Here is a 26875-nt window from a genome sequence, read left to right on the forward strand (position 1 = left end):
AGTAGCGGCTGGACACATCGGGGAACAATTGAACAGGACAGGAAGGAAACCCTCATTTCCCCATTACTCTCCATTTATAGCTAGTTCGTGGAAACAGTAAGGACACTTATAATCATTCAACGAGGAAACAACCCTAAATTCAGCAGACCGATCCACTCGGCGGCCAATTCATAAGTGGCTTCCTCCAGCTGTCATCTGGCCTACTGGGCTTTCATGTAAGAAAACGCTCCCATGAACTAAGAGGACTGCCGGGTGGCGGCATCATTAGTTGAGTCACTCCCGTCATGCGCTTGGTTAGGTGCGTTCTCCTCACCAGCTGCTTCAGCCTGATCCTCACCAACAGGGGAGATACCAGATGAGGCAGAGGTAACGCATCAAACTGTTTTCCGCAAACGCAGCGACCCCCAAGAATTGAGTTAATCGTGTTAATTCAGGGAAAACCACAGGGGACAATGAATCTTAAGATAAAAAAGAGCGACTCTTCCGTCCGATTTCAAAGGCCTGCATCCGGTTGTGACATCAGCACTGAGGGCGGTTAGGAAGCAACTATTTCCAATGGGCTCTTTCCCTAAAGAGTGGCTTGAAGAGGAAGATGGAGCTTCCCATTTATTATATCCTGCGGTAATTTGATGTCCTATCAACAAGATTTACCATGTTGGTCTCCTGTCCTTCCCGTTGTGTGTGTAAGACACAACACAGGAGAATGAGTGTAACGATACGTTCCTAGTGGTTGAGTGCAGATTGACCGCCCCAGAGAAAGAGTTAGGTGTCACCGTCAGAGATGTTTCTTCTCAAAAGGTAATCTCTTATTTACTGTGTTGCTGGTGGTGCTGAAGAGCGTTGTACTTCTTTTCAGCCCTAAATCTTTCATAGCATTGGTTATTTTCTCTGCCACTACAAACATTGATTCAGATCTTTTTGGAAACGGTTGCACGTTATGTGATCACTTTATGGTAAATTAGTATTTTGACATTTTCACTGCTCAAAGAGTGGTTGCTAGAGGCAATGCACTCTAGAGGCAAAAAGACAGACAATGTGTGAAACGGAAAATGTCATTCATGAAATGTGAAGAATGCTAAATTACTAGAAATCAAAGATTACTTACCATCTTTATTATTCTTAACTCGTGATATACTCTGCTTGGATACAACACCTGTTTATAGCGAAATGGTATAACTACTAATATTTGGGGTTTATTTATAGGGAGATGTCTCGCGGCACTGTGGGTAAAGGTCATGAAAGGTTAGCGACTTCTCCCCCCGCTCACAGTCAGTGCTCAGTGTCAGAGAGAACACAGACGAGATGTGGAAGAGTTTGACAGGAAGGTGGAGAAAGATAGAGCGGAGAGACTGGGGTGGAAGTAACTATAACATAAATAGGTAGGTATGGGGAGTCAAGAGTGAAGAGAAGGTGAATGATGTGAACGTGAGAATGGGTTATAGGAAACGGAGAAGAGGACCATATATATGTAAAACAAAGAAAATAAACATAAGATAGTAGAAATAGGAGGAATTTAGGAGAGCGAGGGGGTTTCACACAGAAGACCACTGACGGATGGTTGGCATTTAGCTTCCCTCTACCTCCGGAAATAACTAATTAAGCATGGTATGGTGTGTGCGAGTGTGTGTGTGTGTGAGTAGACGTGTTGCATGAGGACAGAGCCAGGTGACGGTAGAATAAGGGATTTCATTTGAATCAGAAATGTGTTGTTCTATTAAAACCCATTTCATGTTCACGCTGTGCCCGGTCTCACAGCAGCATGACGACTTGGCTTCTTTGTAAATACAAACACAGCTTTATTCCGCTATTAGTTCAAGGTTTTATATCCTACGGGTTGAAACCTGAAACACACAAGTCCACTGAGTGATGTGTTGAAGAGCACGAGATGATCAAACTGCATATACTCTACATGTTGGCATGCAATTTGATCATGATTTATTTTAGACTACGGGCACAAAGGGAGGGGGTTTAACGTTTGCTAACGGTACCAGGTTCTGACACATAAGCTTTTGTTTTGATTACCTCTCCTGTCCCATCCACCTTTCATATTGTCAGCCTATCCTCTCTTGGAATAAATTACCATTTCTCTCAGCCCTTTTGCACGCACCTCACAGTGCTCCTAATGCCGCTGTGTCTGAGAGCTGTGGGATTGCTTTCGTGGAAGCATTCCAACACAGTTACGACGGAGGTATAAGACCTGCTGGCCAGTCCAAAGATTATTTTGGGAGGATATTTTCTAGGGCTGCACGGTATGGCCAAAAATCCATATCACGGTATTTAGAACGATTCTGACGGTATCCCGGTATTTGACCGTATTGCTTTTTCAAGTAAACACATTAATTCATTGACCCCGCCAGCTGTTCGCCGCTAGCTGGACAACTTGCTCGCAACTGGCCAGCGAGTTGTTAGCGCATTAGCTCGTCAGTGTGTTAGCTGGCTGCTAGTTAGTTAAGATCATGGCCTGTAGATAAACTTCTTTGTTTGGTTTAACATCCATATTATTGTCATGAGATATAAATGCAAAAAAACAACAACTAGATTCCATTGTTTAATACACAGACGTCAATATGCTTTGTAAATTTTGTAACAAATTGTTGCCATATTTTTCAAGTTTGTTGAGTTTCTAGCTCAGGGTTCTTAATAACATATTTATTCTCTCGTCCATCTGGTTTCCCTTTCTGTGGCATCTTTATGCTGTTGATTATGAATATATTAAGGATTACCAGTTAGTCAATAAGAAGTCCAAATATTTTATTTTGGATACTAAGAGGATGCTATGTGGCAAAAACTGTTTAATTACAGTAACAAAAAATGAGCACATTGGCCGGTCAGATCGTGTTTTTTCTTGAATAAGTACCGCTTCTCAGACTAATTAGTATAGTTTCAGGGTATTTGTCTGATTTAAAACAAATGCGTGGAAATATTCAGAGAATTGTCCACAAGTGTCGCCTCTCCTGCACTTTCGCACATAGGATGATAATAATTTGTGACAATTCATTTCAGTAACAGAATAAAAAGAATGAAAAAAAAGAACAACAAAACATCCAAATTGATCTGTGTTACCATAAATCTCGTTACATGCCCACGAGGACTTCAAATTTTGCCATCGATGCATTCTCCTCAACTAATCCATAGTGCGCATCCCTCTACTACTCACCTGAGCGTCTTTAGTCCTATGTGGAACCTAGTGTGCACAGCAATGGGAAGCAGAGTGGATAACCAAGCAGGCCTCTGAGAGAGCCCCGCCTGTGCACTATTGTTACCTCAATGCTGCAGAGGCCATGCAAACCGTCAGCACACATCGGCACACCTGTGCAGTGCTCAGCTTGAGTCCATTTGAGTGTTTCAAAGAGGATAAACATTGTTGAACATAACATCATCTGTTAGGCACTGTGTCAATTACTAGCTCACAATGGGGTCCTTCAGAACGGAGGGCTCAAAAGCCAGGCAGAGACAGGGAGGAGTGGGGTGGGGGGGGGGGACACCAAGAAAATTGACCACAATAAAGAGCTACGAAGAGAGAGGCATCTTCAGCTACTGACACCTATCACACTTACCCACACGTTCATATACATTTTGTGTTCATATACATTTTGAGCTGTCTGTGTACAATGCACACACCCGAACTCCGTTCTGCTTGAATTTGGGAAGTTGACATAAATAAAAATACTCACACCTCTGTTCTCATGTGTGTGTTAAATCTACACATATAACCTCAAAAAAGGATTGTAATAACAAAAAACACTGCTCATCCAGGTGGCACAAATTGTTGTATGTGGTTTTACAGTGTTAATCAGTCATATATATATATACGCCGATTAAAACATCAGCACAAAGGAATAAAACAGAATATAAATCAGGGCTTAAATAATTGATTGTAATTTAATTTGCCGACTGTCATGCACACAAGTATTGCCATGCGAGGCTCGCCACACACAACAACACACATACAATGCAAGTTGAGGCACATCTGTAGCGCAGATGAGAACGTCTTCGGTTCAGGGTGAAAACAAACGCTCCATTATTCATGTTAATTAAGAAAACAGCTCCGTTCAATGTTGCACACAAAAGCAGAACAATGAGAAAGGAAGACGTGGAAAACCGCAATTTTCTTTATTGTCAAAAACGTGCACATATTGTTACACACACACAACAAACTGCTTGCGTTCCACAACTGACCGATCAATCGGGTATCTTTTTTCTAGTTGCTTTGAGGCTGACTCACCCAAGCAGGTGTTTTACACTTTCTCTATTCGTAATCAATTTGCAAAACTTTTATCTGTAATTACTGTCTGTAAATTACATTGAATGCTTCATTTCATGCTGTCACACTACTACAGCTTCACATAAGCTTATCTGACATTGTGTCGATTTTACACTCATATTTTACCATTTATAACGGTAGTGTGCGTAAAAAACATGTTGAGCAGAACTTCTTGTTAGATCGAATCACAATATGTAGATGAAATCAAATTAGCAAAAAGTAGACAGGGCGTCATTGAAGGTTGTGGGAATTCAATATTTACTCTGATAACGCTGCGGTTTCTTTCAGGTACAACAGAAGTAAATAACCTTGAGATATGCCTGCCAAAGACTAACAATTTCCTCTTCTTACAGGAACTGTAAGAAAATAGTTCCCATGGTGAACTGAATACTGATGAGAGACAAGACGTGAGCAGGGAAGAAGCCATGTTGGTTCTAAAATGCTATAATTCTTTCAATTTCCACAACCCTATATCCCCTAAACACTTCCACCCACTCCACCACGTACATACATGCACGCGGGTAATGGTTATTAGGTGGAAAAGCAGACTTCCCCACTTCCTTCTTTTTGAATATTCATGAGCACCTGCTTTCAACCGAAACCTCACGAGATCCCAACTACAACATTATCAAGGACGAAGAAGTGCCCCTGTTACACTTAAGATCTAAAAAGATGGAATGCCTGCTCAGAGATAAATAGTTGTATTCAATGGGGGAGAGATGTGTAATTTTCTCTATAGCAAGTGGAAAGAGCCCTTCTGTATTACTAAATGTCTGGAGCAATAAATGTTGTATAGCTAAATATGCTCTCCACAAACTGTGTCCTGACGGGGGCAGTTCATCGAAAACCTCCTCGTACATAATTTAACCTATGTTATGGATGTTACGTAAATTAAGTTAAAGTTATTCAGCCTTGACTTATAAGATATGACATGAACAGCGGCCTTCTACTTTAAAGTTTGTTCTTTAAACTACGACATATGACTTCTTACTTTCTTACCATTATAATTGCTGCAGCAATTAGAGGCGGCCACCAAACAATTAACGTAAATATAGGTGATCATAAGCCGCTTGTACAAATTTCCCATGGGGTCCTTTTTGGGGAAAGGGCCGTCTCAGTAATACATGTTGTAAGGGTTGAGGTATTGTAGCATGAGTGGTCATTGTAGACTTCCTTTTAATAGTGGTTGTAATGCATCTTACATTTATAATCAGTAAGATGCATTGAATATCAAAATTGTGCAACCAGCCATATTCAAGTTTATCATCAGTTCTATGCATTATTAATATTTGAACAACACAGCCTTCACCTCTCTTTCTCTTTATCACTTCAAATGTTTAGGCTTCATGGTGGAATTAAAGTGAATGATATGTTTTGTCTGTGTGCGTCAGTATTAGTAGGAGGTGCCGCCTGTCGGTTATTGAGAGTGAGCTGCTATTTGGCCTGCTTAAAAGCCACGATTTGCTTACAAAGCACATTTTAATAGTAGATCCCAAATTACTGGTAACATTGCTCAAAGGGGCAATTACACAGATTCATTTGTACAATTATTTAATCATCAGTGGGCTCTACCTATCAACAATGTGATGAAATATAAGAACAGACTCCACAAGCTATTACGGGACGTATTATCATTTAAGAAATAGTGGTTTTGAAATCTTATTTTAACATTTTTAGAGAGGCCTCCTTGTTGTCTTTTGGGATCATTGACAAATGGTTTTACAATTAAACTGTTCTAAGAGATCAAATATAACATAATTCAGGACAATAATAACAAGCTGGAAGTCTGAATGGCGTAGTTCATTCTAAAGTTAATATTTTAGAATCCTCCACTTCCCTTTTACAACCTTCTGCACACGCATACTCTAAGTCTCACGTGAGGTCAGGGTGAAGCAAGGAAGCAACAACCATAAGTTGGAGATGATTCTTGTGATGTGCACAGACACAATAACACAGATGACAAGTGAAGCTGATGTAAAATTGTTAATGTAAACCCCCCGTCTAGCTCTTCCAATCCAAACGTGTCTCTGAGGCTGAATTCTCTTAAGGCACATTGTCATCACAGAGATGTGAATGTCATTTCCAAACACACGCATGCATGCACAGCTGTTTGACTGAGGCTAAGATCATTGTTGGGAAAGAGATTCGTCTGTTGGTTGTGAAGATATTTATACGTTATAGATTAAGAAAATCTGTGTGACGGAGTTTTAAGACGGGAAGAAAATTGAATTTGAAAAACACAACAGTTGTGCAAAGCATGTATTCAATTACATTGTGATTGTAATATTAGTGATAGCTTTAAAAAGAAATCCAGAAAAGAAAATCATTTTAAGGACTACACTATCCATTATTCATCAAAAGTACAGTTATCAAATGATCAAATCAAATGAAACAAAGAATTCCATAAATATATATATATATATTCCACACACGGTGTCTGGACTGGAAATAGTATGGACACACCAACGTCATTGTAAAATGAGCAATGAGATGTGATTGACTCCTGGTTTAAAATTACATTATCATAGTTTCTATTTTTTTATTGATCAGTATTTTTTACCAGAGCAAACCTATGCCCTTATTAATCAGATCATAGCTTATACCACAATTTGAAAATGCATTAGAATGTTATATTTCTGATAATACAAAAGATAGTTTCACTCCTATTCTTAAATATTTAACTATTTGACTATCAGAGATCATAATTGATTACACACTAAAAGTCTGATCTTTAAACCAAGCCATGAATAACAACACAGCATTGTTTTGTGGCTTCCTCGGAATTAGGCAGCAGGCTTTTCAGGTTAACTTCTGACAGTCAGAATTGTGTTTGAGATAAGTTAACTTTTCCTATAAACATGAAACGCATCCTGAAGGAGCTCATTAGCCACAAAAGCCTAAAGCAAAGAGTTAGAACTACTCAAAGTTAAAAAAGTGAAGCTTTTGGTGCCAAGGGTGGAGTGCTCAAACTACAACAAAGAGGCTTCGTATCCATAATCACTGTCATCTTTTGGTTGTGTGTTGCAGACCTCATGGGTTTTCTTCCAGGTGGAAGTGTTCAGTATAAATGCTGAAGAGATAAATACTCGGATTGAATGTATAATGCAAATATTTTGGATGGCTCTGGTTTCAATATCCTTTATTACTAGTCAGAAAGGTAGCAAGTCAAAAGCCAGAACAGCAGTGAAGAACAGCACATTGAATTCCCTTTTTTCTTAGTCTTCAAATGGCGAAAGGAAAAGAGGATAGAGACGGATACAGACAGAGAGGGAAAAGCAATATGATCTGACCAACAGGGAGGAAGAGACGGAGGCAGAGGTTTGTGACCGCCACATTAGCCTCTGTGCTTGTCTCCCTCCAGCATCATTAGCATATCATTAGAAAACATCTGAACTCACAGATGTTGGACTCTTAGCCTGGCAGGCTTGCTGGGAAGCCAACACACAGTAACACGTGCACAAACAAATCTAGCGCACTCTCAGTTTGAACAGGCACACACAGTGTGAACTCCCAGATGTTTTACGTTGGCCCGTGGCAGGATCAGAGGAGAGGAGATAGGAGCTGGCACAGATCTGACTAAGAGATCTGTCTGAGAGATGCACGGAGATATTCTGCCTGCGTTCATTCAGTAAAAGTAAACGAAAGTACAAAATATTGAAAAACGTGCCCGCAGACCCAACGTTACGTGCCGCAGTCTGTCCATTTTCCAAGTTTTAATGCGTGCACAAATGCATATGCATGTGATTAGATCTGTATTTGTATATCATGCATCGGTATCGGTGCACATTTTGGTTCATACGCCCATGTTATCAAGGCGGTTTATAGCCATCTGCCAGCCTGTGGGGACAACGCTGTCTATGATCTGTCAAACAGCCTGCGTTTGGTAGTCCTCGCCAAAACCCGTGCTGAGCATTTAGACAAGGTGTGTGAAGATCCAGGACCATCGCACAAGAGGGTAATGATTATCTGACAGCGACCCAGGGATGGCATTTAAGGGTTTTGGCAACTGGCCCAGCTAAGTCATTCGCCCGCCGGCTCGATACCATCTACAAGGACTCATAAATCAAAAGTGATGAGAACAACTTGAGTCCTGTGCATACAGCAGCTGCAGCTCCACAATGGATAAGGTTATTCTATGAATTATTATTGGATTCTGGGGTTTTGATGTAAATTATAAATTATAAGTCTATTCAGTTGTCAATCTGGTGTTTGGTGGAAGCAAGACCCAATTGCTTCTTGCTGAGCTCCTCCGTGAGCTTCTGTGCTTTTACATTTTATACAGATATACTAAACCCTGTAGTGCAATTAATTGCAATGGATCAGTGATAAGCAAAGGCTTTACTGGTGAAGACTGGGGAATTCCGGGAACAATCCTTCAGTATGAATTTCAGAGTGTGTGTATCTACTGTGTGTGTGTGTGACTGTGCGTATATATCTTGTTCAGTATTGAGATCAAAGTTTAATTGAAAATTGTAGGTCCTTACCTAACATTTTATTTCTACAGTCATACACAGTTCCTACAGACCAACCCGTTTTGTAGTTAATGGAACATCCTACCCAGAAAATATTCATCAACATCCCAGGTTGATTCAATGCAAAACAATTAATGTAGCAAACATATATTGTGTGTTGTTCTGTTAAATCACAATGCCCTCCATCTGCAGAAGATGATCCACTAAGAAACATCACTGCACCTTTTCTAAATCCATACCATTGTTGTTGATCACTTGAATTGCTACTTAAAAAATAATTTAAAATAATTTAAACAACAATGCGAATATGAATACCAACACAAATGGTAATAGTAATAATACTAGTTCTTATTATAATAATTATAAGGGACAACCACTTACTATATCATTAATATACGCATTGTCATGTAATGTCAACCTGAGCAGAGAAGAAAGTCTCCCACCATCTTTAAAAACAACAATGCATTGTGGCTTGTCGAGCAAAGCTGTGCTGGCTTATTCGCTGAATTAAAAGCTAAAACACAGGTCCGGGTGCCTGTAATATAACCTGGAATTAATTCTTTTCGCAGTCATATTGGTGAGTTATGCTGCCGCATAATACCATTTATTTACAAGTCACGGTTTATCGGTACGTGCCTCTCTAATTTGACAGGTCCAGGAAAGACTAAGTAGAGTCTCCAAACCATAATGAGAGTTCTTCTTCAGTCACTCATCAGTGTGCTGCAAACATCTTTCACAGTTCTTTAAAGGTTGGTGAAGCCACAGGATGCGTGGGCTGTTGTCACAGCCTTGTTCTGCTATAGAACAAGTTGCAAAGATTTCTTGTGACACTCTGTAACCCTTTAATTTGTGCAGACAGTTTTAACAGACTAACTCAAGTAGAGATGTGATTTTTAATAAAAAGTGAGAGGCATGAATCTTTAACTTTAAAATAACTAACACCCAGGACTATTTTGCATGCTCACTTCCTGTTCTTTGCTGGTGAAATCTCCCACCCATCCTTTCAATAAATACATCAGCCAACTCACACGGGTTGCTACTGCATGTTATTAATACGCTGTTCATCTGCAGCCATTGACTGGCATTGATTCTCACCTTACTTAGACTAACGCAACGACTCTCCAGCTGCAACCTAATAGTGCAACACCATCAATTGATTTGCATTTGCTGTTGTTCCTTTTGTCTGTTTGCAATGGGACACACGGAAGCTGCTACAGGATTGTGAGAGAAGAAGAGGTGAGCGAGAAAGAGCAAACGCAGATTTCCTTTGGCAGACATGAGGAGAAAAGAAGGGGAAGAGAGAGAGGATGGAGTAGAGAGGATGGAGGGATAGAGAGAGGCCTGGTGGATTCTGATATTACCCTAATGATCTGCTCAAGGAAAAGCAGGAGGGTAAAGGGAGGGATGGAAAGTTAGAGGACTATTCGACAGTTAAGGCAATGAGTCATGGGGCACGCAGCAAGCTAAAGTCAAAGATAAAGTAAAGGCAAAGCGACGCTGCGTGTGGAGGGCAGGAAATGGGGAAGGCACAGGGAGGAGCGTAAGGACGTTTAGATTGATGAGTCATCACACACATGGAATGGAAAAAGAGAAGGAGAAGAATGGATGGATGAATAACCAGTGATGAAAGTGATGGGAAGGAGGGTTATTCTTGTAACCTTTCAGGCAGGAGTGTTGACAAGTGGCCCGGATGACTGCTGGCCCTGATTCAACATAACGCCCGTGACACAATCGGCAACGATTTGTCAGACAGGCCGACGGACAGACAGCCACGCAGACAGACAGGCGTCACCTCCAAATATCGCTGTGCGAGGAGATTTTAGAGGTGGTTGTTAGCAGGGTGCCAGTACAGTATAAAGTACAATCCATGAGAAATCTTCTTGCACACATGTTCTGATATTTTTGCTCTGAGGACCATAGATATCTGTACAACATTGAATTGCAGTTTATCCAACAGTTGAGATTTCCTTTGAGGCCGCCGCTGGGCCGGCTAAGTCACATATGTTTACCTTGAGACATGGCATTATTGTTGTTAATTTCTTATTCAAACATGAGAATGTGAATATGATCTCAATCTGGTTGCTCTAGGAATTGGAGTCAAAAGCGTATAGTCTAATATATTCTTGTCATAAATGGGATTGCACATAATGATAATCTGCTGCCAAAATGTACTGTTGAAAACCCACCAGTTGAGAACGACTGTCTTAGACCACACCATGGTTTTGCCAAATTTTACCCAGTAGTATGTGAGTCTGAGTCTCAATTACCAAATGCCTACCGGACTCTAGGTTGATGGTCCTTTATTACCAAGAGGGTTTATTGACTTCGCACTAAGTAATTGACTTTGGTCAATTAAGGAGACCAGTATGACTTTATTTGGACGTATTGTATTCTGATATATAGATTAGACGAGCAATATTTTTAAATGTGACATTCCCATTTTGATTTTGCCCACAGCGGAACAGAAAAGTGTTAAGAATGTGAGTCCCAAAGAAATTGTTGGTAAGTAATTATTTCAATTGCCGATTGGATCAAACATTTGACTATATCCATAATTTAACATTTTTAAAAGAAGTAAATACGCAATAGTTCATGAACAGTCTGGGTTAAAAGGAAGAAAGGCAAAGATGGAGAGAGAAAGAACCTGACTTTTTCCCATCTGACTGACGTAACTGTTGTTAATAGAATAAAAACAAAGAACAGCTCTAACTCTACAAATGCTCACTCAAGCAATGAACCTAACAAATCTTTTACTGCAAATTGTCTTGTCTTACTCCTAATTTGTTTTTGGCAGCACTATAGAGCACATTCATGTCTCACTGAATACTACAAAACGACAGTTTTTACTCAAATATCTTTTGGGTTTAAATTTAAGCTGCACTACTACACCAGAGGAACAGGATTTCCACAAGATCCAAACACATTCTGTTTGCACTGGCAGTGCGTTTGTTGTAGTGGTGCAACCAAACCAAAACTGTTTGGTTGCATTATTGCGTATTTCACTAAACAAGCCAAAATCCTGTCAATGACAAATAAGGATTTAAAATATGACCTCATGTTGCATGGACGTCCTCAATGGCATCGGCCAATATATACTTTAGATGCGGCAAAGCATTTTCTTTTTAAAATTGTTTTTTCATCCTCCGCCTCTGTTGTTCTGCTTGTCACCTCAAACTAATGATCCCGTAATACAACAGATTGTTTTTCGCCACCTGATCAGTCTAAGTGTACACTTAAATATGAGCCATTTACATTTCCTTTTACATGAACTGTGTGTCTTTTAACTGGATTTTGATGCAAACCCAGTGGAGGAAAAAAGGACCAGGAACCGGAATCATAATCATGACAATCTTCCTGTAATGTTCACTTAGTCGTTTTCTCCTTGAACCACATTAATAAAACTGCAACGTGAATATTTTAGAATGATCGCGTGTATTCACAATATGGTTCCTTTTCTTAGGAGGCAAAAGGAATATTGTGCTGACCATTTGCTGACGAACCGTTGATCCCAGAGGACCAGGGAAAGAGAAGGCTGATGAATTTGATATTATTGGCTGTTTTTCAATAATTTCAACATTTCTAATGTGCTGTATATCTTCCTTGTGGGTGCCTGTTTCATATATGATCATCTTATTCAAGATATATGCTCTTCATGATTACTTGTATTGCTTACTGATGACAGAAAAAAGCTGAATAATCATAATTAAGGCTTTCTGAGTGCCACGGAGGTCATAGGTTGACCATAAAGGGGGTCATATGGAGTTCAGCGAGACAAATGCCATGTTAGATGCCTTTAAACACTCAGCAAGGCCACTTCGTGTAAACAGGACATTCTACCAATGAAATCTTACAAAGGTGCTGTGTGTAAGTGTTTGAACGGTTTTAGTGCAATCACATATTTCTTTTTTCTCATGTTTTAAGCTTATTCAGTAAGAACAATACCTTGTAGGACTGTGCAAGCATTAAAACGAGCTGCTGGAAGACAGAATGTGTCGTTATCACAGCCAGTACGTATTTGTTAAATAAGTAAGATGCAAACTGCCTTTCCGAAACAATTTTGTTTGTTGGTTTTAAACAAAAAATGAACTGCAGTGAATCCCCATTACAAACGATTGCACAGATGGCTTAAAGGCCACAGAGTCACAACCTGCAGCACCAGGCTATCTCACCAATTAGCACACCTTTATTCAGAGATAAGCAACTAATCGGTGTCATATCTCCCGTCGTGGCGTTTCTCTTTTTGCAGCATCACCTGCAAGACTTTCAGTGGCACGTGGTGTCAAGAGTGTCGAAGAGCCAATTCTCCCCTTTGCCCCGTTGCCCGCGTATTGCGCAGTTTGATTTCAGCACCACGGACAGAGCCCGCTGATGGTGGCGGGGGATCCGAGGGCGCAGACGTGCTGTGCTCGGTGTGTTGCAGCCCGCATTACACGAGTGATCGATCACACCGATCCGCTGAAACAACAAGTCTATTGTGGGCAAATGCACATGCGTCATATAAGCATCGGATGTTAAGTAAGCTTTGTCATTAAAAAAAAGGATTCAAGTGTAACCGAATTAGTATCCCGTCTGTGTCGGACCGTGGAGGGTAAAGTGTCAACATTGAATCTACTCGTGTGCTTAACAGACGACTGGGAGCCCCTCCGGGGATGGACAGACCGCGTCTCTCAACGGGACAAGCCGCGGAGCGCTTTTAGTTTTAGTGAAATGAAACTGTGTAACCGCGCGGTCCCACAACCGTCAGTCAGTTTTACCGACTTGCCACCAGCACATAAAACCCCTGCGAGTGGGGTTCGACAAACATAATGCACTCTAACACAAACTACTCCAGGCTTATTCATCGTCTCTCGCCGTTTTATTTCATTGCTTTTTTTGTGGTTTGCCTCATGCGTCCTTTTTTCTCGCTTAAACGCTTTTACCCATGAATGATCCGGGGTGTTGACCGAAGAAATGTGAGTTCTGTCGGGCTAAACGCTGTCAGGCTTACACAGAGGGGGGGGGCACGCAATACTGCGCGCAATAACGCACACGCACAATTAATCGCGCGGGTTGTCTTTTTTTTGGTTTTTCGTTAAATGAACCCGAATACAGCCTTATCAATACGTTACAGATGCTCGTTACGTTTTTGTTTTTTTTTGTTTTTTTTTACAGCGAGTTAAATGCGGGAGGCAAGCGAGCCACAGAGAGAGAGGGAGAGAGAGAGAGGGAGAGAGGGAGAGATAGATGGCGCGCATGTCCAGTTCTTCCGTGCGGCTTGCCAATCATTCTAGCGAGTTTCCCCACTCTTTCCATCCCTCTACATGTGCGCCAGACACACAGCTCTCCTCTGAGCGGACACTGCGGGGAAAGAAGCGAACGATCCCACCATGGAATAGGAATACTGCTGGACAAACCGGGGGGAAAAGCGCTCTCTCTCATCTTTCTTATTTTTTCCTTTCTTTTTTTTTCCCTGACGCCTTTTCTCTCTCCCCCCCACCCCCACCCCCCCTCTCTCTCTCTCTCTCTTTCTCTCTCCCCCTCTCTCTCTCTCTCGCCCTCTCGCATCTCTCCCCTGGTGTCTATCCCGATGTCTCTCAACAGTTTCTGAAGGGATTGAAGAAAAGAAAAATGAGGATTATTATTTTGTCTTGGCACTTTCTCGGGGTGTATTCCGCCCTTTGGGGGCTGGCGTCCGGGGCTTTCCCCAGCTCAGTGCAGATAGGTGAGTTGGAGGATTACTGAATTTACGCACGGGCACTCAGATCTGAGCCCCTTCACTGCTTCTTATTGGATTCTAGCCGACATCATTCACCAAGGAAAGGGGGGGGGGGGGGGGGGGGGTGTACCAGGACCGTCCAAAACACAGATCAATGGGGAACTTGCGAAAGAAATGTATGCAGGAAAGAAAAGAAAATACAAATATAGAAACACATTTTCTTCAGGTGCATATTTTTCCACTCATCTCTTAGACAATATGTTAAGCGAGAAATGTGTTTCTTTTCTATGGTTTTTAAATGCACACTTCCACTCTGCCTATCCTTTTACGGAATTTGCTTGTATTTTAACGGTTGCTCTGGGAGCTTTATTCCCTTCAGGCTTCTTTACTGTTAGGACACTGCAGTATTCTCCCTCTCTCCCTCTCTCCCTCTCTCCCTCTCTCTCTCTCGCTCTCTCTTTCTGTGTGTCTCTCTCTCTCTGCCCTTTTCCAGTTACCCTCCTGTCAGTGCGGAGGAAGCCTGTCTTTCAACCTGCCTTATAGTTTACAGATAAAGTTAACTGGATCTGGATCGTCACTGGTTTTCTCAGTGGGACCACACATGCATGCAGCGTCTCTCCCTCTCTCTTATACATACGGGCATGTCTGTGATAATGCATGCACTGCATCACTGATTGTGGGGCCAGCTGGGAGGTCCTATAATGAGATTCGCTCCTTGACTCTGTCTCCCTGCAGCTGCCGATGAACTTAATACGCTAAATGTTTTCTGCTTGGCACACACAAACAGAAACACACATATATTTGCAAACGTCTTCAAGCATGCCTGTGTGCCTGTACGCTATGTAGTCAAAAAAAATGCCCACATGATTTAAATGCTCCTTGTGCACAGAGCTGCAAACATGCATTCGCATATATGTATACTTTTTACCCAGGGAACATATGCACACAAAGGGTACACACGCGCATGGACATGCCTACTCCACTAGCACATTTGATCGTGCAGAAACACACGTGAATCTTTGCCACTGACGGCCCCCCTTAAACAATCCAATATACAGACGTGATCTTTCACTTGACGAGCAATTTGCATATCTCTGCATTGCACACAAGTGTAACGTCAGTGGAGGCACGGACTGATTCTTTTTGGGTGTGTAAGAGAGACGGACACAGATGAGTTTCTTTGAGAAAGTGGTGCAATAACGTGTCATTTTGGTACATAGCTACACTCCTGCAGTAGGTGTCTGTGTGTGTGTGTGTGTGTGTGTATGTGTGTGTGTGTGTGTGTGAACATGTATAATTCTACCCTAAAAGTATTCATGTATGTGGTTTTTGTTTTGCTTTGGTTACGCTATACTTTGGCGGATATTAAAAAAGAAAATGAGAAAATAACACAAACGTTTAACGAAACACAGGCAGACACACACACAAATGACACAAATGTTATGTGGTGACGATTGCTTGGTTCAATACGCTCTCCCTCCTGGCCACTCACCTCTCATCTTCCCTCCCAGCCTCCCTCCTCCCTCGCCTCCCCCTTTCTCTGTCTCCTGATTAAATGTCAAGGCTTCACAGTATGTCTGTGTAATCCAATTCAGTGGCGTTGAATCTGATTCAGTTAAACTTAAGTCACATCACTTTATTTGAGTTCAGTTCAACCTTCCGCGAGAAGCAATGTAGGACTAATGTACAGGATTAGCATTTAAAATCCATACAAATACCAATACAACAGGATGACAGGACCCTACGAACCCTTAGTAATACCCCTTTCACAAAGTTGACACATCTCATGTTGCCCGAAATTGTACCTCAAGCTTTTGGCATTTTCTGTGAACGTTTTGTCAATACATTGATTATGGCTCAGTTAAGGTAATTCTATCTTTGCTGGCCTGACCTACAAAGGGCTGGGCAAGATGTGGTTAATACGTGGGGATTTTATTACATGTTGTCTTAGCCTGATGCCTTTTATTCCCCTCCATTTTTCAATGGCAAGTAAATGTTATTTTTGATCCATTCTCATGTTCATTTCAGCAGTTGTTGGAATTATATTCCAGCAGCAGTATTACCGGTCTCAGGTTATAGGACACCTCTGAAAAGGTCACATGACCCAAAGTTGTCTCAATTTCAAGCAGAAGATTTGATGCATACAGTATCTTGAGAGAACACCTCTCTCTCTCTCTCTTTCTTTCGAACATGTTCTTCAACTACTTCCTCAACTCTGTCTATTTTTCTTTTTTTTATCATCATCCCCTCTGATTCTCATTTTCCCAGATGAGCCATAATGAGGGATTCTCTCATTTGATAACATCAACTCAAACGTAGCGCTCACCTCCCTCTCCCTTTTCTCTTTACATGGTCCACGCTCCTCCTTTATTTAATTAACTGACTGTCTACCTTCCTTCTCTCTTTTTTCCTTTATGTTCAGTCCAACTCATTATCTCTTGGACTGCCTTCCTGTCAGCTTAGTTGTCTCTCTTTTCTTCTCTCCTCCTCTCTGTCTTCCCCTCGTTTCATCAATGAAAATGTGCTGTATGGGTACCCACGTGTGTGTCTGACATAATGTTTAAGTGTATGTGTGAGAATCGTTTGCAAGACAAATTGCTTTTGGTAACAAAGCTAATGGAGATCTCTCTCCTCTCTGTTTTCTTTGCCGTCCTCTTCCTTATCTGTTATTCTATCCCCACATTACTCTCCTTCCTGTCTCTCTCTTCGTCTGCGACCACACTCCTACACTGCCCTTCTGCGCTGCATCACCTCCTTTCCACAACTGCATATTCATCTCCTCTTTGTCCCTCTCTCTAGGTGGTTTGTTCATTAGGAATACGGATCAGGAGTATACAGCCTTCCGATTAGCCATCTTCCTTCACAATACCAGCCCTAACGCTACGGAAGCTCCCTTTAACCTGGTCCCACACGTCGACAACATAGAGACCGCCAACAGTTTTGCTGTCACCAATGCATGTAAGTACTCGAAGCAGAGGCCCTTTCCCTCCTTTCTTTATTGCCGTCTCTCCACGTCCGCTGTTTGGCCTGATTCCTTCGGAAGAATTAACTTGTGTTGTTAAAGATCAGACTGCAACTTCTTTGGAACAGAAGTTTATGGTAGATATAGTTTGACTGTCTCGTCCACAAGTTGCTGAATAGCTAAAACCTTGAATATCTTGCTTTTAGGCATGATGAATACAAACGTTGCCTGACTGCCAGGCATTGTTAGACAATACACTTTGCACTACAGATTCCTTCTGCAAAAAAGAGGTAACAAAACCGTTCAGAGTTACAGCGTGTTTTAGCCCTCAAATCAGTCTCGGAACATTTGCAGACAGCGGTGAAAGTGGGCGGGTTCAACAGTTGGTGCTTGTGTCCTCTGTGATCTTTTGAATGATGACAGCGGATGTTTTAACATCCCTTTCTGTGAGTCGAGATCTAATCCCTCGCTTACTGTCCTCCTGGAATCATGTGAACAAGGATATGTAGGCGAGCTGAACAGTTCAGTGGTGCTTGGCACGCTGTCTGCACTGTATTTGTGCCGTGAATATTAATATGTGAACACAGGCCGATTATGGCCTAGCAGTGCATATTTCTTATGATGAATATCCGTGAGAATAGACATGGAATAAGGAACAAGCATGACAAGCTGGAGCCTTTTTGTAAAAAACGCGGGTTTAATTGAAATTATAGTATTCGTCGTTCACCAGCTGTTCATCCCACAATTCTGCTTTGCAGTTTTCCCCGAAGCAAAAGTGTGGGATGATACTTGTGATCTATTTTCCCCTTTTAGGTTTTACTTCTGTTTCTTCAACTTCATTCGTCCTGTCTGGCTGGCCTCTTGAGGCTCCACTTGCACTGGCATCACAATTTACTGAAACTGATTTGATCCTATTTTGTCATTACGAAGGACAATTATTGGCATAATAATTATTAATGTTTGCCAGGACCGTGAGATGTCCATATGGATTTGATTACTCTGGCTTCTTTTTTAGAGTGGAGCTTTACCGTGACTCTCTGCATGTATTTGACTTGGATGTTTGATTATTTGCTTTTGTGACATCTGCTGAGTGGCCCTTGTTTGTGCCACACTGATCTAAATGTCTTTAATGTTGTGTAGTGTCTTTCTGCTTTTGCTTGTGAATAGTTTGCTCTTCTGAGAACACATTTTTTATGTATTCTCTTTTTGTCTTTTATCTCATTCAATTTTTTTTCTTACCTAAAAAATAGAGTAGTGCGGCTGAGCAATGTGTGGTAATTTGGTGGATTAAATAGAAAACCACAAAATCAATGATTATCCATTTTGCATTTTGCTGCCTTCTCCTTAGAATCAAACTTTCCCTTCTCAGGTATGATAACATATATTCTCATTTAGACAGTGTCATGATTGTGCTGCAATGTTTCACCTCCTTATCTCATTAAACTCTAACAAATCGACCACCGGGTCTGTTAACTAGGCTGGACAAATAAGATCAATACAGTGTAATACAACAATACAGTTTTTCTCCTTTGGGTAATATCGTTTTGTTTAACAAGATTATTGAGGAATCTTGAGATTGTAAATGAAAGCTGACTCCAGCTACTCAAGTGTCAAACCATGCTACTGAAAATTGGTTCTCAAAGGAGTCCTGAAATATCTTCTAGCATTGTGCCAAGCATGAATAAAATATATTTGGACTATTTATGTGAAGTATTAGTGCAGGATTTAACTTCCGAATGACATTGTAATGTCCAAGTTTCTTTGTCTCCTATCCCCTGCACATGAATGAATAATCTAGTTAATGCAACTCCTAATGATTTGAAAATGAATAGTCAATTTATTACCTCCCACCCACAACCTGCTGCATCTATTTCTGTCCCCTGTTTAGCTGTTATGCGTGGGAAGGCACATGTTGAATGCTCATCAGGTGGCATTGTTATAATATGAGGGGCGTTGTATGCAATTTCATTCGGGATGAGTAAAGTGGTGTGCTGATGGAAAAGACATTGGGCCCCAAAGTTCTACGGTGTTTTCCTAAACGGGCTCAAGTACTGAAGCCCAACTGAGGCACTATTTGCTGGAAATCACTAGTTCTACTAAACCTAATGACCTGCTGGTGGTTCAGTTACAATAAAGGTCACACTGTTCCACTGGCTGTTCCTCGATTGCCATGAACGTGCTTTTTTTTTCACTAATGCACCAAATATGCATTCATCTATTGCTAAACACACAGACGCACATGCACACTCAAACAGTCATAAGACGAGGAGCTTTTGGCACAACGGAGCTCTCATATGTGATCCGCCTGCTCTCCGCGGGCTACGTTTAGCCTCCTCTCCGTCTCTCCCTATCTGCACCTCTCTTTGCCTCCCGCTCGACTTCTCACTTCTTCCATCTCTCTCATTCTCCTTTCCGTCGCTTTCTCCCATTGTCTCCCCGTTACCTCAAATTCTCTCTCCCCCTTCCTCGCCTCCTGTACTGTATACTTCGTCATGTTTTGCCGTGGCTCCCGTCTCCACGGAGATGGTGAATGGATCTCTAAATTAATCCCTGGCTCTTGCGCCGAGTGGCGAGCAATGCTTAGAATTACAACGGGGAATTCTGCCTCTGACCTTGGCCAGTTGCTCTGTATTCTAGTATTCAGGAAGCGTGAACGGATCATAAAAAAAACCCTGGTCTTCATCGTTTTCTATATTCCCCCGAGGAATACACTATAGTTTATTGTCCCAGCGCCACACATTAATATATCTCCTTCCTTGTGGTTTCCTGCGTTGTATTGCATACCTGTGGCTCTTTTATTGTATAATAATCCTACACTATATCTGTTTAGGTGTGTATTTATGTCTGACTTTTGCTTGCTGTGTTTTGCATACAGTACGTGTGTATATTTTGTATGTGCCTCGGCCAGAGAATCACACTATTATACTGGGCTCCTCACCAAATGTATTCAATGGCTTATAAAAAATAATGCACATGGATTAGCATGACCAAAAACCCACCATGCATGTGTGCGCATGTATGGTAATATTTCTGCCAATGCTGAAGGCATGTGAGAAAACCTGTGTGTCACCGAGGTGCACGGGCACATATGAGCGTGACTGTGTGTGTGTGTGTGTGTGTGTGTGTGTGTGTGTGTGTGTGTGTGTGTGTGTGTGTGTGTGTGTGTGTGTGTGTGTGTGTGCGCGTGCTGCGAAAAAAAATCCGCTGAGACTGAGCGTGATGAAGATAGGCAGAAAGTGATAAGGTGAATTAGGGACAAAGGAGAAAGAAATGGAGAGGAAAGGATTTGTAACCAAGAGGTGGTTATGCCTGGTTGGTCTGCCGGCGCTCAGAGACACAATGACGTGCTTCCACGGCTGTAAATGTGATTCTCCATACGTGTGGTAACACTTGTATTTGAAGAGATTCCGGTCCAAAATGAAGAGAAGTGTTTGATTGTATTGTATTTTGTCCACACGGAACAGTATGTATTAATGATAGTGATTATGATGTGTGCTGTGGCGGTTTGGATGATTGATGGTTGCAGTCACTCATTTGCCATCTAGAATAAATATTGATTGTGCTTATAGTGAATCATTTACAAATCAATAATGTTAATTTAATATTGACTGTGAGGTATGTGGATTGGTAATGGTAGTTAAACCGGCACTGACAGGCATGGTTTTTAGTGTCTGCTCTGAACCATTAATAAAGGCAGTTTTGGGGATTCTCAACGAAGGTACTAATTGATATTTTCATCGTATATCAGGAGCTTTAAAACTTTTTTCATTTTCTCATCCACTAATGGTCAAATACCGAACAGATCGTGTGTGTGTGTGTATTTTTGCATGGTGGCTCATGTGGGAGAACTGGGGCCCTTAAGGATCAGTGTGTTTCATCATTGTAGTGTAGCCTCAGCAGTAATGACCAACAAGTAAGCAATGTCATTAGACAACGCCGCAATCAATCCGCATGTGTGCTTCAGGTAATCTGATTTAATTTAGTCGCACAGACTATTCATTTATTTATTCATTTCTCATTTCTGTCATTAAAAAGTTGTGAATCAAAGCTGACATGTTGTTGCACGAGCTTTAACAGCACCAAATGTTCTCCTTCCACAGATAGGGCCGAAGGCTGTGGTGCACAGGCAACATTAGCCTCGACCATTATGACACACTGTATTTTAAAGAATACAAAACATCAGTTGTTCAGTCTCATAATATCAGTATGAATGGATGTTCAGACATCTCAGGGCATGTCAATTACATTCGCTAAGCAATGATGATAGTTTGTATTCCGGGACTTTAGAAAGCACAAAATAAGGCTTTAAAAGCAGAGGCAATGAAAAAAAACCAACAGAGGCAATTTTAATTAGGTATTAAAATGTTAATGTTTTGATTTTTTAAATACTGATAACATCACAACTAGTCTTGGACTTTAAGATGCCGGTGATAATCATTAAAGAGAGACTGACATTTGGGGCACAAAATGTTTTAGTTATAAGGGTAAACAAAAAAACAATGAAACAGCAGTTAGGGCAAGTATTCACTCGAGGCAAGAGGAGATGGGGTGAGACGCTCTTGTTGCAGGTTTTACAGACCAGGCAGACTGAAGCTGGTGGAGTAACATCCTCCGTCACATGCTGAAACTGTCAACCATTTTCCAATTCAATGGGGAAAAATGGTTGACAGTTTTTTTCTCCCACCCACACTTTTTTTAACTCTGTGGCGTTTGAAAGAGGGGTGGCCTGAGAAGAGCTGACAGCGGATTTGAAGTCCTACCCATTTCCTTTAGCAAACACGTGGGTGTTCATGCAGGATGGAGCCGTGCTCACAGTAATCGTCTGTGACGTCTTTTTGTTGTGCTTCAGTGTCTCGACATTTGCTGCTGTTGTTTTCATGTTTTCTGATCAAAGGATTCCCATTTCCCTTCTCTTTCATTCCCTTCAGTTTTTCTGCATGCATATGAGCATGCGCTCATGCATAATCACAAACACAGACATATACCTAGTTTATTTCTCACCGTCAATTTCCTCGAGTCATGCTCCCCATTTATCCGTTTTTTCCCTTTACAGTATGTTACTTAGTACCCGTCTCTCTGTGACTCTCTCTCACACCCACCTCTGTCTGTCATTGCCCCGTCTCGTTGCTCATTAGCTGCTAAGTGGCTTTTGGCCCGGGACGAGGCCGTGATGGATGCGTGGCGGATTTATTCGAACTCAAATGGCTACTGAAGCAATCACTACACCTGCATCTTCAAATATGTCACCAACAGGCCCTATGTTTGCTTTGATTTAATTACCCGTCTCCCTCCCATTGCCACAAACGATATTCAGCCCCACCCCCTCCTCCCTAAAACACACCCAGACACACACACCTGCACGCGACAAGAACTAGTCCCCAAACCCTTATGTGTGTTTGTTTCCATGGATTTATGGTGTGGATGAAAGGAAGGGCATTAGTTAATATTGATGAGTGCTGCCACTCTGTGCTTCTCACCGAGGCTCACTTAGAGATGAGAGGCCTGACCTTTACACACACACACACACACACACACACGATTTCACTTAAAAGAACCCAAGCAAAGGATCCGTTGGTTGTGTTTGCTCATCTTAAACACTGAGATTTTCCCAAACCTCAAGTGTCGGCATTGAAACAATTCATCCCTAATGGCCAATTAGTATTTTGCGAGTGTAATAGATTATTAGTTAACAAGCAGGTTATTCATCACACTTTACAAATAGGAAGCAAAGAAAGCTGTTTAACCGATGAGAGCAGCAGCGGGAAGAAAGAGAAACCCACCAATGGAAATGGAGGAATTAATTATGCACCTTGTGGCGATTATCATGGGGGGCTGATACACACAAAGAGGCCGCCATGGCAGTATGAAACATGAGACACAAACAATGTGCACACACTCGCACACATGCCCGGCGTTGCAGTTTAAGTCATCTGACCTTTTTACTAGACGGAGAGGTGGCTGCTGTGTATGTATGGTGCTGTTGTTGTTTGTGTGTTTACTGGCCGTAGAGGTCAATTTCTTTCTGACAGCATTGGTATTTGGTGAGCGTGTGTCCATAATTCAAAAGGCACATCGCTGTTTGACTCGCATTTGAACTCTTCTTGCTGAGGTATTTAAGCGCATCAAAGGGCAGTGCATCGGGCTTGATGCGATACGGTTTGAGTCCATTTGGACTTGTTTATCCTAACTGGCTCGGATGTAGATGTGTGTCTGCGTATGTGATGACGCTGCCTAAGCCCCGCCTCCGCTTTGGAGAGAACGGAGGCAGCGCGATTGACTAAAATGTAAAATGTGACATTTATTTATATTTAATATAAAAATAATCACAGTATCAAAAATGATCCCGTTCATTTTCATATATATATATATATACTTCCGGTTGTGTTTCATACTTCATATCCGCATACTTAGGTAGTTCCAGCGGGAGCATGTGCGCCACAGCCCCCGGCTTCCGCTCCGTCCTCCGGCGTGCGACCTGCCCCTCCACCCCCACCCAATCATCTGACCCCGCCATAATATTAGTAAGAACCACGGGTGCATAAACACATAAAAGGTTATTTTGGCAGTTTGGTAGTTTACAAATCCCCCCTTTAAACACACCAAAATCTATATTTTATTTGCCTCGTACCACTCAAAAAAGAGAAAGGGTAGAAGAAATACAGTAATTTGTGTCACACTCACAGGGGAAAACACACCAGGGCAAGAAGTGTAGTTAACCCAGGGACACCAGAGGCGGGAAACTACAAAATAAAACAGGAAATGAACCCACACTGGGACACTTCCACCACTGGTCATGCTCACCCCGTTTTTGATTTGGGTGCCTGAACAATCCTTTGATCTGGGTGAAGTGAACTGAAGTTCTCTTTTTCATGCTCATCCATGAAAGATGAATTTTGGGCAAAGTGAAGATCTGTACATAACGTCTAATGAGGCTGCATTAACAATTAACAATTATTATTGCACGGACAATCCACTGTATTCCTCCTTTTTGGAAAGTAAATAAAATATCAAATAACACTATATTATAGAAAATACTGGTTTGTGATAACCATAGTGACACTTCTTTAATCTGCACTTCTATGATGACAAACTCACTATTTAGTAAAGCATTGAGTTAGGAAGTGTACACTAGCTCAGCATCAACATCACCTCTTGGCAGTGCTGAATTAGTTCAAAACAAGGTCAGAGCCGTCCCATCTGGGGCCCTTTTAGTTGCAGGAGTCACCAGAGGGTGTTTACTAAATGGGATCACCAACTGCCTGGAGAGCCCCAGAGCTGCTGTTTTGTTTTTTCGCTGTGTAATATCCATAGGGATGGGGGCACCGCTCACTGTCCACCCAGAGTCATTTTGCAGTGGGTAAACCGTCTTCACACGTGCATAAGTTATCCCGAGAAGAACAGATGTATTTGAAGAATTCTCTTTCCCCTTTTGTGTCCATCCATCCCACTGCAGAAAAACATGTTTTGTAATTCCAGTAACAAATTAGCATTAATCAGGGGCTATTATTGTCTGTTGATTGAGCAGCTGGATGGAAACGCTCCACTAAGAAATCCTAGATTGCAATTGGCGATTGTCAGTGCAGACTTTAGACTGTAGACAGCACATATATCAGTCCCATGTAGGAACATATCAAATTTTATACAGGAGGAACCAATGACGGTTTTCTTACTTTCTTTCCTTCCTTCTTGCTGGCTGGCTTGATTTAAGAATAGCAAGCAATGTCAGCTGGTCCACCATTTGCCTCTAACATAGCCTTTTACACCACCAGCAGATCAATTTGTTTTCTCATCCGCTAAACAGCTAATAAGAAAATATTTATTTGCAAATTTAGCTAAACCTCAGCGTGTGAGCTTTCTTTCTTTCTTTCTTTCCACTTGTGGTAAAACGATCTGACGGACAGATGGAGGAGCAAAATTCCGTCTGACAAGTTGTGGTGTTTGTTAGACAGTATGTGAAAGTAGAAAGGAAGGATTTGGGTGGGGAATGGGTTTCATGTCTAGGATGGAAGGGGAGGGGCGAGACGGACGGGAGAACGGAGGGCGAAGCAGAAGAAATTAAGAAATACAGTTCAGAGCCCTGCATGCAGAGATTTACTAACTATGCCGTTTTTATATAATCCAATTTGTCTCTTTGGTGAAAAGCAGGCTGTGTGATAAAACACATAGTGGTGTCTGCTCGATGTTCTATAAAAATAGTGTCTGTAACGTATGCGTGAACAATGAGGATTGTGTCTGTGAAGACAGTAACAGAGTCATTAAAACAACTCCACCCACAAAGAGCATCAGCTATGACCATCAGCTCTGGACGTGGACTCTTTGTCTTATCACGGCAGTGCCGTACAAACTGTATTGGAACCAATGCACATACACGTCAACTCACTTTTCATCATGCTCATTCACACAACTATTGACACACACACATTGTCCTTCATCTCGCTTCGCTCGTCTCCCACAGGCCCTATCCTTGCACACACACACACACACACACACACATACACACACACACACACACACACACACACACACACATACACACACACACGCGCGCACACAGCCAGTCACACGCTCGAGGGGATGGATGATAGTACAGATGGCATACTGGAGTAATACTCTCCATATGGGAAGGTATTATTGTCAGAGCAGTCATCTGGGGGACGGAAAGAGGGAGATTAAGAGAAGCTGAGTTTCTGTTGTTTATGGCCACAAGATTGTAAATTAATGTATTGGATAATGTGGAAAAAATGCAGCGAATGTTATAGGTTCATAGTACGAAATGTAGTTATAAAAAAAGCTCAGGGTTTTTATTAAGCTACAATAGTTATACACAAATCCTTTTGTGTTTATGTATGTAATGTAGCAATATGTATATGGCAAGAATAAACTGTATAGCTCAGTTTTTAACATCATACCTTAGTATGCAACACAGACTTTCTTCTCACAGATGCTGTCTCCCAGGTAATTCAATGGGATATAGCAGATGGCTTTAGTTATTGTGGTGATTGATTGTAGTGATACTTGGTTACCCATTTTAGGGAATACCTGCGGGAATACAGATTATCTCCTTCGAAGGATCAGCACCATTAATAATACAATATTACAGGCTGTTTTCTCGTTTTAGCCACTTTGAATTTAACCAAATAATCATACCATCCAAACATACAGGGACTGTACAGCCTGTCGTAAATGTCCTTTTAGAGTTATATATATATATATCCTGACTGTATATCCTGACTGTAAATGTACATGTAATGGACTCAGTAATACAAATGAGATATTACCCCTGTTTATTCCCTGTTTAACTTTTGATATAATAGTGGAGTGCTTGTTCAGACAGGATGCTTGTCCTGAACGTGACGATTGCGATGCCCCGGGAGGCACAGCTTGCAGCGTTGTCAAGAACCTTGGCATGGGTGCTTGTACCTGCCAAGTGTGAAGTTGATTTAATAAACAGTTCTCAAGATATGCAAAAGACAGATATACAC

At 41.6% G+C, this 26875-nt stretch overlaps 1 protein-coding gene across 5 annotated transcripts in view; it reads left to right on the forward strand.

The window, feature by feature from the left end:
- The first annotated feature begins 13974 nt into the window (after nt 1–13974).
- gria4a (glutamate receptor, ionotropic, AMPA 4a) overlaps nt 13975–26875 on the forward strand; it is a 78519-nt gene continuing 65618 nt past the window's right edge. For all 5 annotated transcript variants that reach the window (XM_078104052.1, XM_040176379.2, XM_078104045.1 and 2 more), the window contains exons 1-2: nt 13975–14437; nt 17231–17389. In XM_078104052.1, coding sequence (XP_077960178.1) covers nt 14344–14437; nt 17231–17389 — 253 coding nt within the window. In that variant the 5' untranslated portion in view covers nt 13975–14343. The remainder of the gene's footprint in view (nt 14438–17230; nt 17390–26875) is intronic.

This window comes from Gasterosteus aculeatus, chromosome 1, assembly GCF_964276395.1.
Source record: "Gasterosteus aculeatus chromosome 1, fGasAcu3.hap1.1, whole genome shotgun sequence".
Lineage (NCBI taxonomy): Eukaryota > Metazoa > Chordata > Actinopteri > Perciformes > Gasterosteidae > Gasterosteus > Gasterosteus aculeatus.